Genomic DNA, 19,101 nt, shown 5'->3' on the forward strand with positions numbered 1-19,101 from the left:
TGGGTGAAGCAGCAGAACAGTAACTTCACCATTTTTCATGAAGCCATCTTGGAAAAATTCCAACAAAGCAGATGGAGCTTTTATTTTTTCTGACACACTAAGTTGCTGTATTAAAACACACCCTGAAATAAATATGAAATAATTATCAAGCAGCTGTTAATTCATATATCACACATGTAACTGGGTGCAAATCGGAACCTTTGCATTCCCAACTTTGAGCAGATATCTGATATTTGGTACCAGCCTCTCTTTTGAACAATGTGTCACGGCAATAAATAGGGAACCAGTAGGTTGTGCAAGAATATGTCAAACACCAATGACTCCAGTTTGTTGACTTTAACTCCACCTTATGCACTGTCACGCTATACCAGTTCAAATACAAACTTTTCCAATTTGATGTTGACCCTTACTTGCTCAAAGGAGGAGTTGGTACGCAGAGTTTTTACCACCAGTATATCAAACAAACATCATCATGTTGTCACAGCACACAGTTTACATTGCCGTCAAGGTTAAATACAGTCCCCCCACCCACAACCATACATGTTAAATCTCCTGTTAACTTACATGGAGACACAATAAGATATAATGACAGGTTCCCATTGGCCAGTATGACAGTGTTATCAATTTTAAAAGTGAATTACTAACATATATACTGTATGCAAACCTGTGCACACATACACATGCAACGTCCCATTTCATAATTAGAGTGGTAATGCTAAAGTAAAGTAGCAGCAGTCCGTCTTTAAGAAAAACCTCTGTGTTCATATTTTCTACCATTGTCGTCATTGTGATTCTGGACCTGCACAAAGTGTAGTCACCATATACACAAGCCAACAAAGAAACTTCTAAATGATTTTGAAAGGAGATTAATAAGAGCAATCTGGAAAACATGTTAATAGTTTGAGGTTTCATTTTAATGAACATTATATTTTTCTTCTGTGCATTTTACAAAGTGGAAATTAGACTCATTTCTGCTACTGCCTAAGTAGACTGGTGCCAAGTTTTTTTAGATTCAGTCAATGATTAGGGTAACTGCACATATTAAAACAGGATTAATGACTGATTGATCCTAATCTTAAGTAGAGCTCTTCAACATGGCTGCAGCATAGTCAAGGCTGTTGGGCAGTGTCAGATTATAGCCAAGGATTGGATTATCACTGCTAATCCAATTATTCTAAGGATATCCCTTTGGAGAGAGTGAATCCACATAGGTTTATTACAGCAGACAAAAAATTGGGATGTTTGGCCAGGCAAAACTTACACCAGGTATCCTGCAAAAGCTCGGCTTGTGGAATAAATGACTAAAACTAATTCAATTTTATCGCACACAGGCTGTATATAAAATAAGCTGAGTTGTTAGTCTGTAGTTGGTGACATCAGACCACAGTGGTCCAGCAAGGTCCAGCAACCGGAAATAGAAAAAAGATACAACCGATGACGCCTTGACTCCACCTCATGATGCCATTTAGCAACAGATGAGCAGCGTTTGCATGTTCATTTCAGGCAGCCAGAGACGAGCACTGCTACCGCCAGGATTCCCCGGAGGAGCACTTTTTGAGTGTGTGATGTTTGTCAGGGCATCGGTGCTTCCCTCCTCTCCCGCACCGTAGCTAACCGACGTGTTAGCGGCTTTCTCATCCGCCCCAAAAAAAAAAAAAAACCCAAAAAACGCGTGTTACCGCCGGCACTGGTGAGCCTCTGTGGCGGATCGCTATGGATGTGCTGTGGGTGATACCGCTGCTGCTGATCCCGCTCCTGATGTGGACCAGCAGCACGTTTGTTTTTTATTTCAAAAAGTGCTTTTACGTCGCCTGGATGATGTGCTTGGCCCTGCTTGCGATTCCTCTGTGCATACTGAAAAGCGGGGGCAGGGACATTGAAAACATGAGGTGAGTTTGTTTGCATAATAAAAGTCGCTCGCGTGATAAAACGTCTAACAGCTAGCCAGCGTTAGCTCGTTAGCTGGCTAGCAGCAGCCGTGGTTCACGTTAAACATTCAGATAAAGCTTGCTAGCAACATCACCCTTCTTATTGTGGATCTTCTTCGTGTGAGCATAACATGACTGTGACCTCAGGGAGCTTCTACTCTACAAATTAGTCTCACATTTGAAAGGAAAACATAACGAAATATGAAATACTTGATGCATTTTTAATCATAGATATGCTAACATTAGCCCGCCCCCCCCTTGACTCATTGGCAGTGTGAATGTGTTAGCTGGAAACAGGAATGCTAACATTGACATGTTTTATGTTCATGGCTAACCCAAACCAAGTCAGGGCATGTTCTGACCATTCCCAACCTTGGTGAAACAATACTACCCTAAGATGACTGTAATTACCTTAATTTCATTTTCTGCAAGAATGCCTTCCCTCCAGTCAAATGTTTGGCGTTAGCTAAGTTACATGAGGCGAGCACACAACGTCTGCTCCCTTAGTATCACATCACTGTTTAAGAAGCTTGTTTTTAAGGAACAGTGTAAAATACGCCAGCTGGATCTGTTTCAGTGAAGCAGCTGATAGGTGTAGCATTATGCATTGAGCTGCTAGTGTGAAGCTGCACCTCTGAACATGCACTCCAGCACATCTCTGCAATAAACCCTGTCTTCAGGAAGCTTATATGTTCAGTTTCTGTAATGAGTTCGTAAGGGCAACCTTTTCCCATTCAAGTGAGTGTATATCAGGGGCAGGTGATCAGACACATCTTTTACTAATACAGCACCTCTAACGACAACTACAACCCTTCAAATGGTTAGTAACATACTGTGAATGCAGGTATGGCCTCTGTAAGAATGACCCTGTGGCCTTACCACTGGAGGAAATGCGTTATTTTATACTTGACACACACACACACACACACACACACACATTGACCAGGTCATTTGATACCTGTTAGGATAGAAACGTAGTAAACCTTTGAGGTCAGTCTTCACTTGGGGGTTGTTTTTGTTGTTGTGGTTAAACTTAGATGGCGAGGATGGATTGCTGGACACAAATGACTGCATTCCAGTAATTACTGGCCAGAGACAGATGCCAGGTGGCAAGTTCCCCCTGATTAGAGTTGGGTTACTGTATAGTTATGAGGCCCGTCCTCGATGCAACCTCACTTGGCCTTGATCTGCTGACAGCAGCCCTGTCGGTTACAACAGCAGACCTTACTGCCTCGCTGCTCTTGGAATAACTATTTTGCAGTCACGTTAGCCGTGGTGGTGGTGGTGGTGTCATGTTGCACCAGTGTACCACTCTGACAGCTCAAAGGTTATCAGGACCTGTTGATTGTGGCAAAGTGACTGAAATGGGGTCAGACCTTGCACGGGGAGCGAATAGAGTTTTGGCTGCATGTTCTACATACTAGCCAACTGTGGCAAAAAAGAGCTTTGTGATTCATCAAGGACAGAGCAGTCTGTAACAGACATTTGCTGTCTGACAGTACACAAAGGGCTGAATTCTGGGGGTGACTATTTACTCCACAGCTGACTTACAGGAACTGAGTGTGACCCAGTGACAAGCCTCCACGTGTACAGTCATCCAAAGGCATCCACAGAACTCAGGTTACTGTGAATGTTGTGCTTGCATTTCCTGAAACACTCTTGTTGGATTTCAGTGTATTGTAAATGCAGACACACAGCATCTATCAATCATGTGAGCAGCTAATTTTGGCTAAGGCTGCAGCATTAATTATCAGGTAGGATGTCATGACAACAGATAAAGGACAGAGGCTTAGTTTTCTCTCTCACAATTGCTTGATCTCAGGTTCCATACTGTGTAATGGCATCTAACATCAGCGGGAGACTCCCATTGTTACTGTCAGTTTGACTAAACAGTCATGTTGTCACTCAGACCCTCGGAAGCCTACATTGGTACAACTACCCATTTTCTTGTCCCTGGCTGTCTGAGTGACTTAATCCTCTCCATTTTCACTCCAATCCTGTGACCATGCTCCTGTCTCAAACAGCCCTCTGACCTTCAGCACCTGAATTAGCTTCAGCATCAGTATCTTTGTTTGTTGGTACAATATTTTCACGGCTAACAGGTCAGACTCACCTTTTATCCGTGAGCAGCCAGGTTGCATGCAACCCGTGCTGTTATCAGATGAACCTAAATGTCATTATGCTCGGTAGGTTCAAAAGGAACTTATTTAGAGACAGATAATGAAATGAACAAGAGGAAAAGCTTAGTGGATTGGCCATAAAAAGAATTCAACTGAGGCCATTTCATTCCCCTTGAATAATCTTAATATTGCTCCAACGCTGGCTGAGTCATTGCATAACCAGTGACTTTTACACTAGACTGAGTGTGTTATCACTGTAAGATAACCCCAAGACTGTATTCTGGTTTAAAGGTTAAGTTGTTTTACTATTGTGAGACAATCAAACGTAAATGTGCAAGCTTAGCTGAAAGTGAAGCAAGGTAGTTGCATTATGAAGAGTCACATGTTAATGAACTTAAAGGCAGTTAAGAACTTCCTTATGTTTTTGATTATGAAAACACACTGAGCTTTACTTTTTCATACAGTGATCAAATCTGTCTGTTACCACCTATACTAGCTCATCATGAGTTTCCATATAATAGTAATAAAATTAAAGTTTGGCAAGAGTTTAGCTCTGTAATCATCACATATTAACATGTATCATATGACGACTAATTAGTTTCATTTATGCTCAATTCCTAAAAGTATTTTTTTTTGTAGCAATCTGTGTCTCTTTTTGATGTTTCGCTTATCAACCTCATCAGTGATGATAATCTTACTTCCCAGCTTAATTGCTTAGATATGGATTTGCTGGTACCCCAGTCAACGCTGCTTTGCAGGGGACTTCATTGGAAATCATATAGTCAGACCAATTTTAGAAAAACAGCTTAACCATGTTTTCTAAACCACTTTTTGACTTATGTCTGTTAGCTGTCAGCTCTCAATAGTTGTTGAATAATTGAATTATGCTTGTTTAGGTTTCATAATATTCCTTAAAATGTACAATTGTAATATGCAGATCATCACCATGCAGCTGCTCCTTCTTGGGGGCAAGTTAAAAAAAACAACAACTTATGAGCGATTTGTTCATTTGTGATCAGCATGCATTGTGCAATTAAGTTGGAAATTTACAAAATGTCCATATAGTGGCAAATCTGAAACCATAGTGTACAACCTTCCTATTAAAGAGGTGTCAGGGAAAAAAACTAGCCTAAAGTACATAGAGATTGGTAGAAGGCATTTTTAAAATGAGGGCATATTAGGACAATATGAGGAGCAAGTTCGAGAGGGGAGTATGATTCATGAGGTTTGTTTTGTTTTTTGTTTTTTTTTTGAAGTGATGATTTCTCCGGCTGAGACAGAAGATGGGGAGTGACTCTGCTGTTTTCCCTGAGAGGGAAGGTCATTGAAGTCGGTGGTGTAACAGAAGCCAGTTTTGGTGTGTTGCACAGGAAAAACAGCTGGTTATTATACAAAATTTGTTGGCCAGTTTTGCAGGGAAAAATGTTTTCCCTGCCAATTTGGACAATATGTTATGGTTATATGATTGTTAACCTGTGCTTCATAACACATTTCAGTGCCAGAGGATTTCATTTTTTCTTGTCTTTAGTATTTATTTATTCTGATAGACTACTTATAAACTTACTCAGAGTTTATACAATACATTACATCGTTAATAAATATTTTAATATCATATTTGAAGATATTTATTTTGCCGTCACTACATTTCAATTCATTTTCACTTACACAAATGACTTGCATATGTGGCCTGTACTTTTTGAGCAGCCCTACTCTTGAAGCCTGAAGAAATTTGGTTGTTAATTAGATGTCAAATTGAATGAAAGAACTTGAACAGATTTGCAATGCACCTTTACTTTATGCAATTCTGACTGGTGTTTCTTTCCCCTTTTTCAAAGTTCAAATGGTCCTGTGTTTTATAGATGAATGTGCAGATATATTAACATTTACTGAAAGGACTGTGTGGGATCACAGTTTTGAATAACTTCGATTTTCCTGCTACAGTGCTACCGCCTTTGCCTCCAAGAGGGAAAAGAGTGAAACCACAATCGAATGATGATCAGATAATACTTGCAGATCTGATTAGCTGATTGTAGTGTGGAGTTGGCCTGCACATGAAATGCCAAGTCCCTCTTTGCAGTCTTACACACCAACACCAGAGTGTAGATACATTTTAAATTGGCAGCCATACTCCATGTGATCGAGGTGAGTCGGTATACTGGTTGAGGACTAGACAGACTTTTTTTAAAGTGTTACAGGGGCCAAGGAGAAAATATCATGGAGGTAGTTGCAGGCGTTTACATGAGAGAGGATTAAATCTTTAACCTTGAAGAGTGCCACAGTGATTAGTGAGATAGGATTTTAATAGCATGTATCCTGCACGAACAGTTTATGATATTGGTCTTACCCTGGAGCTGGTTGGATCATAATTAAAGCTTTCCAAGTCAGGGCAGGGGTCACCTCTGATATGTCCCAGCAGAGTTCAGAGATATGATCGTCTTTGTCTCTACAACAGTCAAGTTCCAGTATAAACAGGAAACAGTGCAACTGATATTGTGAATATTTGGGTTTTTTTTATATTTTTAAATGAGGTTGAGACATTTTTAACGAGCATTATTAACAATGAGTGATATGTTAATGAATCACCAAGTGTGCCAGTTAACACCCACATGTGCAGCTCTACAGAGCTTTTCAGCCTCTTTCAGCTCATTTTGGTTTCTGCTCCACACATGATGTACTTTGAGGTTTAGACTCAGATGTTCCTGTCCTCAACAAGCTTTGATTAAACCCCTCTGTACACAACACTGTTATTCCACAGGAAATTAGCAGCTAACTGGTAAACAGTTAAGCACTGAGCAGCTGAGAAAAACCCACATATTTTTCTTCAGAGTTGATGAGGACAAAATGGTTAAAAGGAGAGAGAGTATTGAATTTACATTTACCTGGTGGCTAGACATATGACTCGACATGCTTGGTAGTGTTGCTTCCTGTTTGCTAGGTACTGTGTGAAAGTGGGCAACGATTTCCCGTTACAACATCACAAGGTGGTGTCACAGTGGTGGCTGTAACTTTGTCAGCCTGTTGGAAGGTTTCTATTTCCCCTTGTGGCAAAAAAAACAGCTTTAAAGTAATGTGTATATCAAATATGAACTTTTAGTGTCACCCCACTTTTAAGGTTCTAATTCCAGATAAATCAAAGTAGTGATTTGATTGGACTAATCACAGCCCACACTGGCTGTGTTGCTTTGATATTGGTATCAAATATGTGTCAAAATGTTGCTATATTTATTTCTTTTCAGCGTCAGAGACGGACGAGCAGATGGTAGGACATTCTTTCTCAAAGCTAATTGGAGCGTTTACCGACTACAGGCAATTATTTAACCAACCCACAAAAAAAACAAAGCTAATGTTTGCAGTGTTGCATGTGGATTATCAACCAGATGTCTTGCACTTCTAAGACAGCCATGCCTGTATTGTCTGATTGTGGTCAAATGTAAAATATCAGAGCTGTTGTTCTGACAGTGTAAGGTAACACCTTAGTATTTAACAGGCTTTATACCTTCCACTGTTACCGTCAACCTTTCCCATGAGGCTTAATATGTTGCCCACTGCTCAAATGACTGTGAACAGTAACCTGTACTCAGGACTGTAATTAACCTTTCTCCCCTCAGGATTATCCGCTTCCTGGTTCGTCATGTGAAGTATTTCCTGGGTCTTCGGTTTGAAGTGAGCGGTTGGGAGCATCTGCAGACAGAGGGACCCTACGTCATCATCTCCAACCACCAGAGTTCCCTGGATGTTTTGGGTGAGTATTATTGTACTATATGAACTTTTTTTTTCCTTGTGTTGGGTCTGTGCTCCAGCACTGTGGAACTAAAATGAAATAATAACTTTGACACTGAAGTGTTGGTTTTAATTTTAGATATTAACATCCACATTGGACTATGTAAGAACCACTGCCTTGTTGTTAAACACTGGAGGGGCTGTGTGCAAAGGTTCTGACATTGATCATACACTATGTGAAGCTCTTTAAAATCCGATCTATAAGTGCCAACACTGGCATTTGTCGTTCCTGTTTAAAAGTGAGTCAGAAACAATGGTGAGAGGTTAGGAAATACAGCCTGTCTCGTCTATTTTTCAATACTGACTGAAATACTTTGTTGGATGATGCAAGATGGTTGCGCAGATGGCAGCTTTTCCTGAGCAGCAGTTTTTATTTTGGTCAGTTTTTGTTTGTCTCTTGTCTTCAGGGACTCAAATAAGATCAGATTTTACCAGGGAAGAAGTGTTTCCCAGTCAACACTTCGCCTCGAACTGAGCTATTTGACAGAGCACTGATGCACTCTGGGAGCTTTCTGGACATTCTTAGTTGAAGAACCCTCTGCAGTAGGTGCAAGAGTTGCAGATAGAAGAAAGGTACCATTACACCGGTTAAGCTCCGACTGTGGGGATTTCTGATTTTGCTCCTGAGTAAACATGAGGCGAGGCAAAGCTCCACTCCCTGGCCAACAACACGGACAAGCTGCTACTGCTCAATGGAACTAACAAGGATTATTCACACTCTGCTGCTCTGCTGGTAGATAAATATTTCCAGGACAGTTTTCATATCAGAGCTATCGAGGAAAACACGTGGCGGGAGAATGTGCTTTTATAAGGATGAATGTTGTTTGTCACAGAGGTGGGGGATTTTTGTCATTTTTAAGCTGACCTTTATTTTCTGGTCAGTGCTGACATCCTGCTCCAAGCCTGTGTGAGCAAGATGCTACACACCTGACTGACCAGGTAATCCATACAGAGAATGTCTCACTCCCTTGTTAGAGAAGTGGTCACCAGTGTTCAGATGCTCTGGCTGCTGATCTGGATGAGCTCACTGACACCATGACACAGGAAACCATCCCCCCACACTGTAAACAGCTGGCTGATGACCTGAATGTATTTTACTGTAGCGTTGACCCCTGACTACTTGTCTATAGTAATTAGCAGCCGAATGAGTAATATCATATGGATTTCATTGGCTCATCCACCAAATGACGCAAGAGCAGACTGAAACAGACAGTCGGGACTGCTGAAGACATCACTGGTCCCACCCTGCCCACCCTCCAGGACTTAATACCTCTCCTGATCCAGTGAGGAAGGGTCAGTACAGAACCCTCACAACATATTTGAGCCAAATATCGAAGCCTGTCAGGTTGATCACATCCAAACTTTAAACTTCTCCTCATTCCAGGAAGAACCAGCTCTCTTGGTTTTGGTTGCTAAATCTGATTGTAGTGAATGTTAAGCAATAGTCCTGCTAGAACTGGGACAAATGTAAAATGATACCAGCTTTGTGCTGACCTAATGGAGAATGATGTGCAGCAGACTACCATGCAACCACAGAAAGGATTCTAACATAGTTTTTAGTGGTTTGGATTGGGCACAGGAGATTGTGGAACGAGTTGATCACTACATACACTAATAAAATCTGCATACATCACTGGCCTCAGAGGACCCTGTCTGAGATAAAAGCGGGCTATGAATTTACTGACTCCCATTTAAAGTTGGTGTAGATGAACTAAGAGCTTGTAGCAAGGTTTTTACTCCTGTTTCATGTCGTGTTTGTCTTTGATGTTGCACGTGTGGGCATGTCTTTTAACATTGCGTCATTCCTCTCAGTCCTAAATCTCATTGTTGAAGGCACGAATTTAGAGAAGGTGTGTTTTCTCTCCATCAGAGCCTGGGAGAGAGTATTTCTCAGTGCCACTGAGTGATGAGGCCAGGCTCGAGGCCAGGGTAGTGACAGCAGGGGGAGAACTAGGCATCTAATTAGTGCTGAGGAAACTCGGCATGAGTCTGATTTGGCGTCCAAGTTGCCATGGCAACAGCTACACCCAGTCACTAACAGCTGCTCATCCTCAAGATGATGCGATAAAATCCTCACCTCACCTCACCTCACACTTGGTTTTAAGCAACTCTCTCTGACATAATTTCTCATTTTTGTTCTGTCTGCTCTGTTGTTCTCGCCTCAGTACAGACACGTCTCCTTCTGTTTTCTATCCTGCGTGTTTTACATCTTACACTGCCCTATCTTTTGCACCAGCAGCCTTTGTACGAAGGTCAATCAAACACGTCTGATTTCATAACGCAAGTGCAAGTCATGGAGATAATTTTCATCAGTAAACTTGACCTTAAATAAACTTGATGAAATCCAGGGTTTCACAAGGCCATAGATAAAAATGATGGAGAGGCCAAAGGTCATCTTCACATTGAGTTATTGGATGTCACATTTAAGCCAATGGGAGACAACATATTTCTCTCTCTCTCTCAAAGGTCTTTTTATTGATTGTCAATAATGAATGAAACAGTTACTGAACAGGGAAAGGATTTTTTTGTTTTGTTTTTCTGAACACTCACCCGTGTCACAGCACATTCATCTGCCCAAACAAAAACAAACATAAACAACAGCTGACCACAAAAAATATATTCTAGATTATGGATAAATGAAATTAAAATTATAGGCAACAATACAGAGAAAATATCTATAATGTACCCAAATAGTAAAAAGGAAAAAAGCTAAGAATAAAATAAAATAAAATAAAAAAATAACTAATAAAAGAAATCAAATCAAATTTATTTATAGAGCACATTTTTTAAAAAAACAGCTGACCAACATGCTGTACAACACCAGGAAAACACAATCAACACACAGAATCAAAAACATGAACAGACAATAAAACACAATGATTGGTTTCTCAAAAAATACTAAGAAAGGGCGCCACACTTTACGCTCTGCTCCACAGGTAGTGTATATCAGATTCATACAGGACGTAATGTTTAATCCAGTGCGTGGGAGAAAGGGCAGAATCCCTTCACTTGAATAAGATACCTCGTCGAGCCGGTGAAAGAAGTCAAAGTCAACACGTTCGGTTTTGCTTTCTGTAAATCCAAGTCTGGAGCGATGCCAAAAGTGTCAGGGAAAGGATTTGGCTCAGTTTGGTGGTGAAGGGTTTCTGAAAAAGTTTAAAAGACTGATGTGCAAAACTAAAACTTCACTAAAAAGAGACATGAAGGAGTGAGACAGGTACACTTTAACTTTTACCACATGCAGGGTTCACATCAGGGCAATTTTAAAGCAGTCCGTTGTATCCACATATTTAAAACCAAAGTGCATGTGGGGCACAAATGGAAGAAGGGTCGAGTCCCATGGGTCATCTGTAAACATAAAATGCTGGATGTGGGGTCGACAGAGAGAAATATATCAACAGCATTGCGGTGAGGTTTATGAGGAACTTGGGATATTAAATGCTGTACATAACGCCTAACTTGTAAAAATCTAATCTAATCTGGAGCATTGATGAAACCAAAGGTGTCTGATAACCGAGAAAAACAAAGTGATAATCAATAAATAGATGGAGATGAGTTGTATACTCGTCTTACATAATACCTGGACTATTTTTATGACAGGATGCTCTTTTTTGAAAGCGATGGAAAAGATAAAACACACAGTTTATTAGGTACTATCATATATACACTCTATGGGTGCAGCTACGTAAATTTAATACAGTATAATGCAACAGCCATGACACAGATCCTCCCTTCGGGAAGGTTATAATGTTGAGTTTTTGTTGAAACAGTTTTCAGAGAGGTGGTGACGGTCATTTTAGAGGCTGTAGTTTGTAGTGCTGCTGAATTGTGTCACACACTGACAGGTGTTTCTATTATTGACTCTACCCTCATTGATATAAATGGGTTTGACATAATATTAGAAACATACCTCAGTATGATGCAGCACTGTTTAACCCCAGCCTCTGTAATAACACTTGAATCAACAAACGGGTCCAAACAAAAGCTACATAATAACTTCATGACAGGATTTATTGTGTTGGACTGAAGAACATTTAGCTTGTTGTACCTAATAATCGAGAGACTGGGTGTATATCAGATGTTTATGTCGCTTTTCATAAACTATCAGTGGTAAAAGGTTAGAGCGTAGCGGTGGTGAGCATTTAACCTCTGGAGGATCATACTGAAGAATCCTGTCCTTCATCAAATTTAGTAAAAAGGGAAGATTTTTTTTTTTAGCACTTTCTCAAAATTAAATTACAGACAGACGTTCGCACATGTCGTCCTTTATTAGTCCTTTCATTCATCATTCCAGCAATCACGCAACTGAGATTTCACACAGACACCAGGCACTACTGAGTTTTTCCATTCATCGTGTAGTGTATGTTTTTTTGTTTTTTATCTTTTGCACTAATTCTCCTAAAATCAAAGTTTGGAGCAGCCTTTACCTGTCACAAACCGTAGCTAGATGAACAAACTTTGATTCTTTCAGTGGAAAATGCTTCACATCTAGAGAGAGAAATGAAAAAATAAACCAATCACTGTGTAATCAAGGCTTGATGGGGTTACATGACAACAAAGTGGCCAACATCTTGAGCATGTAAACATTTTACTTCTCTGATTTACAACTCTTGTGTGAACAAAATTACAGATTTGATTGTAGCTGCTCAGGTTTGATTTTGAATGTCCAAGTTATGAAATTTAATCTCAACATATTTTAAATCATATTTGGAGATATTCTGAACATATTTCTCTACCTGGACAGAAGATAAACCGGGTAGAGAATATTTCTCTAATCATCCTTGGTTCTATATTTTTCTTTTGCTTCTACTGTCAATGCAGAATTTAATTCATTCATAGAGCCAAACTTATTCATTTATTAGTTTTATTTCTCAGTTGCTTGTTGGTCACAAACAGTTTATTTCAAATAACGTGTGAAATTGGATACATACTGTATGTATATATACTGTAACATTGACATCAATGGTTCTCATTTCTTACACTTTAAATATTCAAAACAAAATATTGTGTACATACAGTAGCTCTGACTTTCTTTTCCTCTGTTTCTCAGGCCTGATGGAGATCCTACCAGACCGCTGCACCATGATCGCCAAGAAGGAGCTGATCTACGCTGGCACAGTAGGCCTCATCTGCTGGCTGGGCGGCATCGTCTTCATCAACCGCAAGAAGACGAGCGACGCCAAGAGTGTCATGGCTGACGCAGCCAAAACCATGTTGGACGACCAGGTAAGCTGCCTCGGGAGTTTTCAGTGATGATAGAGGAAGCTCTGTTTTAAGTCAGAACAGTTTGAATTTCAAATATTCAAATGATAGAAATGTATAATTTATGTGTGTGGATTTGGAGCAACTCACTGTCTTTACTTTAAATTGAGGGGAGCACAGCCTCTTTTTTAAAATTCAGGCTTAGAGCTTGTGTGTTATTTGTATTTGGATTATATAATGTATGAAATTACATTTATTTATATTTATATATATATATTATTAATATTTTAATTGATAAACTGATTTTAGATTTTTTTCATTTCCACTCTTTTTGATGAGATCTCCTTAAAAGCAATTTTAAATTTTTTGTATTCATCTTGGATATAATATTTACATTTTTGGCAAATAAACTAAAAACTAAATGATTGAATATTTCACAAGCTCTGGTTTTTAAGGGTTTAATATTTGTCATATTAATTTGTCACTTAGTTATTTGTGGTTGTCTTGATCTGTCACACGGTTTTGGTTTTGACTGACTGATGATGACGATGTAGGATGAATAAATCTGATTTCTTCCTGTCACTTTGTCCTGTGACCCTCAGATTCGTCTGTGGGTGTTCCCAGAGGGAACGCGGAACCAGAGAGGCGACCTGCTGCCCTTTAAAAAAGGTGCTTTCCACTTGGCAGTGCAGGCACAAGTAAGTACTTTTTCTCTGATCTCCTTAAAAATCCACCTCCTTCTCCTGGGTCTCTTGCTGCTGAGTAGAGCGAGGTTAAGCTGTTCTATCTATATCCCGTCTGAACATGTGAATTAAGTCGACGTTTCATGTGGTGTAACCGTACACCCTCATCCCCTTCATGCTTCATACCCCACTGGCAGAAAGGCTGTGATGATGCTGGCTGTTCACCAGGAGGCTTTTGCCAACATTTGTCTCCTGAAGGAGCGAGGGGGTCATGTTGCCAGCATTGTGCTGCTTCTAGACACATGGGGGAGCTAGCAACCTTACATGGCACGAGGCAGCAGTATGATCTCACCATATCCAATATGCAAATCATGGTATGAATAGAAAACAATGAACCAGCCAGACTTGGTAGGAAGAAGAGCTTTGAAATGGTCAGAATAGTTTTGACTTTGAGTGTTTTCAATCTGCTAGCTCTGCTCTGAAGTTGTTGTTTGTCCAATATGAGGCAACTCATTCCCCAACTGTTCAGACCAGGTTATCAGAGGGAGGGCAGGTGGAGCTCCCGACGACACCCCCTCTGGGAACACCCACAGACGAATCTGTGAGGGTCACAGGACAAAGTGACAGGAAGAAATCAGATTTATTCATCCTACATCGTCATCATCAGTCAGTCAAAACCAAAACCGTGTGACAGCTGAGCTCAGCGTTATCTCTGCATGCACGCAGGAAGTCTCTGCTCTTGAGTCGATGTTTCGTAGCACACACTCAGGGCCAGGCAGGTGGAATGAATTTAAAAAAAAAAAAAAAAAAAAAAGAAAGAAAGAAACTGCAACGTGGTTCACTCCAGGCAGAAATGTTTGTGTTTAAAAATGTGAGCCCACTTTTTTTTCTTTTTTTTTTTTTTTTTGTAACTCACTGCTAAAGATTAATATCAGTTTGGTTCAGATGTGCACCAGGGCTGAGAGGTAACAAAAACAAAGTCCCGTTGGTCCTAATTAGCAAACACATTAACATTTTCTATTGGAGTGGGGAGGGGGGGTCTTTTTGCTCTGCAGTGCTTATATGTTATACAATTAGTGTTTAGATGTTAACAGGAGAAGTTGATTTGGATTTGTTTTGTGTGTGTGTGTGTGTGTGTGTGTGTGTGTGTGTGTGTTGGTGTGAGGTGGCAGAGCAACTTCATTTGAGGTCTGTGTTTAGGTTTTCCCCCGTTGGCTTCACTTTACACTCGAGACTTTTTCTGTGTGAACATAGACTATTTCAGTCTCTCTGCGTTTACTCCTGCCGAGTTACTGCGCAGCCTTTCCATTTGTGCCCAGCTCAGCCCGATTGAGTGGAAGCAGGACAGCCCCCAGGGGGAGCCACGTTTGGCTCAGTTAGTCCTGTTGAAGGGCCACTCGGGGCCTCGAGAGAGCAACTCGGCCTCTATTAGCAGCAGTGGAGGAGACAGAGATTGCTGTTTTTGTGTGTGAGAGAGAATTTGATGTTGGTTCAGTGAAGCATTCCTGCCTGTTTGTTTCTCATGTTTAGGAGAAAGAAGACGGTCAAACGTAAAGCTTAGAAGTCAGATTCATTTAAATATTTGTGCTGAACATGGGGAAATAAGAGACGATGATATTTTGGGATAGTGTGTGAATCCTCTTTTCGTTCTTGTTTTCCAGGCACCCATCATACCTGTGGTTTTCTCCTCCTACAGCAGCTTCTACCTACGGAAAGAAAAGCAGTTCAATTCGGGTAACTCAGCTCCATTGTCCCCCTTGTCATTTTTAATTTTGTATGACTAATCCACATCTGTATTTGAAGAGCTGCTTGATGTTCTGTGAGACCTCTGACAATAAAGTTTTGCGCCTCCGCAGGGACCATCAGATTGAAGATCCTTCCAAAGATCGAGACAAAGGGGATGACGTCAGACGATGTGTCATCCCTCTCCGACAAATCCTTCAACCTGATGCGCTCGGCCTTCCTGGACATCTCTGACTCCGTAACCCAGAGCAACGGGCCCTTGAGGCACTGAACATTTACCATACTCCCGCCTCTCTTTCTCCTATGTCCCCATCTGAGACCCATTCCTCCCCCAGACCTCCCTGCTCCCCCCAGGTTGTCCCATTACCTGGCCAGGAAACAACATGACACAGGTCTCTTGTCATGAAATCTCCTCTTGTCTAGTTGACGCCTGGTCCAGTCCGCCTCCGGCCTGACCATACAGCACAGTCAGTCCCGACCCTCACTGTGTCTGCAGCAGCACCGGCAGCAGCGCTGCTCTGCACGCCGTGAGCGGAGTGACGGACGGCAAGCCGAACAGTATGGATGTGTGTTGTTCTTCATGCATGCCTTTTTGGATGGCTCTGTCCACCTTCAACCTTGCTTTGTTCTCTGGCTTTGGAAGCCTGGTTTTGTTATTGTCTGACTTTATCACCATTTTATACTTTTTTTTTTCTTCTTCTCTTTTTTTTTTCCTCCTTTCCGCTTTTTGTTGAGCAGATAAACCTTGGCATTTTCTCTTTCTGTTCATAAATGTCAGTGGGTATTTGTGGTTCTCATGTTGCCTTTGTTTTACTTATCTTTGGACACTCACACACACACACACACACACACAAACACCATCAAAGAACCCCATCTCCTTCCTTCCTTTCCTTTTTAGTGTGTTCTCCCCCTTTCTGCATTCCAGTCTCTTGCCTAAAGACAAAAGGAGCGGGGTCTCCACGAGGGGTGGAGTGCGTGGAGGTGAGAGGTCGACACCGGTTGACCGTGGACTTCTTTAGTTCTGTCGCTGTGAATCCAACCTTGTATCCATATTGGCTCTTCAGCTCTTATGACCAATAGTTCATCGACATACTTCATGATGTCCGAAAGCAAAGGAATCCAAGGTTACAGGATGCAGTGTATAACAATATCACCCATCTGTACTGAATTAATGGACTTCAGTGGACTGATCAGTCTTCAGTGTTGTGCGTTGTTGGTGTACCATTGTGCTTTCTTTCAGTCGGTCTCTCCAAACTTTAGAAATAACCTGCGTGCAGCAAGTGTCTTCTGCCTGTATTCTGTATTTTTGCTCTATTTATTTCCATGTTGGATAATCTTGTTTTTTTTTGTTTGTTTTTTTTAATCACATGTTTTATCACAAGTGAGCCTACTTAACGTGTCAAAAAAAAAGGTGATTTCATAAAGTGCAATGTCCAACTGTTTTAGCGTCACCGTTCCAAAGTGCAAGCCACCTGCTGTGCCATGATTGAGTATATTTGGGGAAGTTTCTGATGCAAGCCCATTTACTGACTCACTATGACCTGTTAAACCAGTCATCCGCTGACTGACTGACTTTACCAATAATTTAATTTACCTGTACCAATGATTTAAGGTGGTTCTTGCTGTAAGGAAGAGAATTAATGGGATTATTTAAAACTGTTTGATTTATATTTGTCCTGATGAACTTGGAAGATCCACTAATTACATACATCTCAGAAGAGTTTAATCACTTCAAATGTATTTTGTTAATTGGAAATGTGAAGGGTTGCCCCCGTTTTGTACTAATATAATATAAAAGTGACATGAAAGTGAGTAACATTGTTTTTAATTGTGATTTAATTGTTATTACTTAACCTCATCAAGGATGTTTAGATGATAATTTAAAAAGTTGTGGAAATTTTGGCCTTAAGTTTGATTGGTTGTCGTTGTTGTTGCACTTTGGATTGTTCCGCTTGTTTGCTTATGATCAGGTTTTATTTTGTCATTTGTACTGATGATGACTTCTAACCAGATTGACTGAACTGTTTTTAGTTTACATCCAGGTCTTAAATTACACATTACCCACTGCCTTTTACACGGTTTGCAAAGTCACTTCTTTTGCCGCTTTTGCCCATCAAACACCATCTGAGAATGTATTTCAGCATTCAGGATATTTATGTGCTACTAACTGTTTTTTTTTTGTTTTTTGTTTTTTTTTTTATTAAAAGTTGTTATTTTTAAGTGGGTTGCTGTCTTGCATACAGTTGGCATCAAATCTATGAAATGTATTTATTGAGCATTAGGCCGACTTGTGCACACAGACCTGTGGTGATGTTGTGAATGGACTTATCAATACGCTGGTACTCAGCCTGTACACTGCGGCTCATGTTTGAGTGCATCAGTAGTTTTACTGATACCTGCTCAGCTTTAAGTACATGACAGCCAGGGTTTCATTTATGTTCAAGGCCAGTGTGGAATAATATTCGATCCCTACTTACAATAATTAATCAAATTCTGTATTTTTTTTTTTTTTCTTAGTTTGAATATAGTATTTATTGACTTTTTTTCTTAACTGTAAGAGCAGATTTAACCTTTGCAGCAAGTGGTTTGAATGTTAAAAAGTACTTTACCAAATTGTTTTTTTCCAAAATATGAACTATACCGTATAAATTTTGCTAATGGAGTGTTTTATCCATTCATTTCCTGTTTATTTCTTGCTTAGTTTGTAACAGAAATGTGTGATTTGTAAGCTTTGTGTCATGAGCTTGAACCAGTGGCTTACAGGCTCTGCAATAATCCCTGCTGGTTGACTTTTTTTTTTTTTTTTTTTTTTTTTTTTTCTTTTTCTTTATTTTTGGGCAGTCGTTTACAAACTAATATGTAAGATATTGGAAAAGATTCAAAAGTATTCTGAACCTTAATAAAGCACCTTTCATGCTGAGTTTGGGTGGAAAAAAATAAAAAGGACTTCAAGTTTTCTCTGATTTTCACCGAAGCTATTAAAGTGTAATTGGTGGTAGCTTTAGATGGATACGAGAAACAGAGCTGACATCCTGCAGAGCCTTGTATGTGTGTGGTCCCCTGTTGTACTATATGTGTGTAAGTACGCACACATGGTATAGACGCCCATTATAGTATCGGGTTTAATATTGATGATGTAGTGTTCTTGATTTCACCTATTCTGGGTAGACGTGAATGCCTTGCAAAAGAATAAATAACAATGATTTTTTTTTTTTTTTTCCCTTAGGTTTTTGTGCACTGAAATGCCTGCTTCGCTTTCCGCTGTGATTTATATTAAAATCAGTGATGGAAAGTAAATTTACTCAAGTACAATTTATAGATGTACTTTACTTGAGCATTTTCATTTTTTGCTACTTGTACTCTGGAGAGAAATACTTCTTTTACAACACTAGTTTGTTTGTAGAGTAACATTTTTGCATATTGCAAACATTGCAAAAGTCTTCATTTTACCAAGTCATTTGTGTCTCTTGACTTATTTTATTAAAAGAAGTGAATAAAATCTGCCATTGCAGTGAGATAAATAAACCTGTTTTAATAGAAGTCAGCTAGTTTCATGAACTTTCTAGAACAAAGTGACATTTCTCTTCATTTTAAAGCAGCAGTCTCTTCTTTCATTATGATTTCTAAACTTTTTTTTTTTAACTT

General features: G+C 40.0%; 1 protein-coding gene across 1 annotated transcript; it reads left to right on the forward strand.

Annotated features, from left to right (window-relative positions):
- The first annotated feature begins 1,100 nt into the window (after positions 1-1,100).
- agpat2 (1-acylglycerol-3-phosphate O-acyltransferase 2 (lysophosphatidic acid acyltransferase, beta)) lies at positions 1,101-18,953 on the forward strand. The gene is made up of 6 exons (XM_071466834.1): positions 1,101-1,889; positions 7,657-7,790; positions 12,879-13,054; positions 13,633-13,728; positions 15,375-15,447; positions 15,570-18,953. The coding sequence occupies exons 1-6, from the start codon at positions 1,714-1,716 to the stop codon at positions 15,725-15,727; spliced, it is 813 nt and encodes a 270-aa protein (XP_071322935.1). The 5' UTR covers positions 1,101-1,713; the 3' UTR covers positions 15,728-18,953.
- Positions 18,954-19,101: the final 148 nt, after the last annotated feature.

This window comes from Trachinotus anak, unplaced genomic scaffold (assembly GCF_046630095.1).
Source record: "Trachinotus anak isolate AG129_WGS33_773 ecotype Australia unplaced genomic scaffold, CSIRO_AGI_Tana_v1 ptg000028l, whole genome shotgun sequence".
Lineage (NCBI taxonomy): Eukaryota > Metazoa > Chordata > Actinopteri > Carangiformes > Carangidae > Trachinotus > Trachinotus anak.

What these genes read in the sequence shown, in the direction of transcription:
- agpat2 (XM_071466834.1), top strand. Translation starts at nt 1,714, where the DNA reads ATGGATGTGCTGTGGGTGATACCGCTGCTGCTGATCCCGCTCCTGATG. An exon ending in GAGTTCCCTGGATGTTTTGG is followed by an intron (nt 7,791 to 12,878) that starts GTGAGTATTATT and finishes TCTGTTTCTCAG; the next exon opens with GCCTGATGGAGATCCTACCA. An exon ending in AAACCATGTTGGACGACCAG is followed by an intron (nt 13,055 to 13,632) that starts GTAAGCTGCCTC and finishes TGTGACCCTCAG; the next exon opens with ATTCGTCTGTGGGTGTTCCC.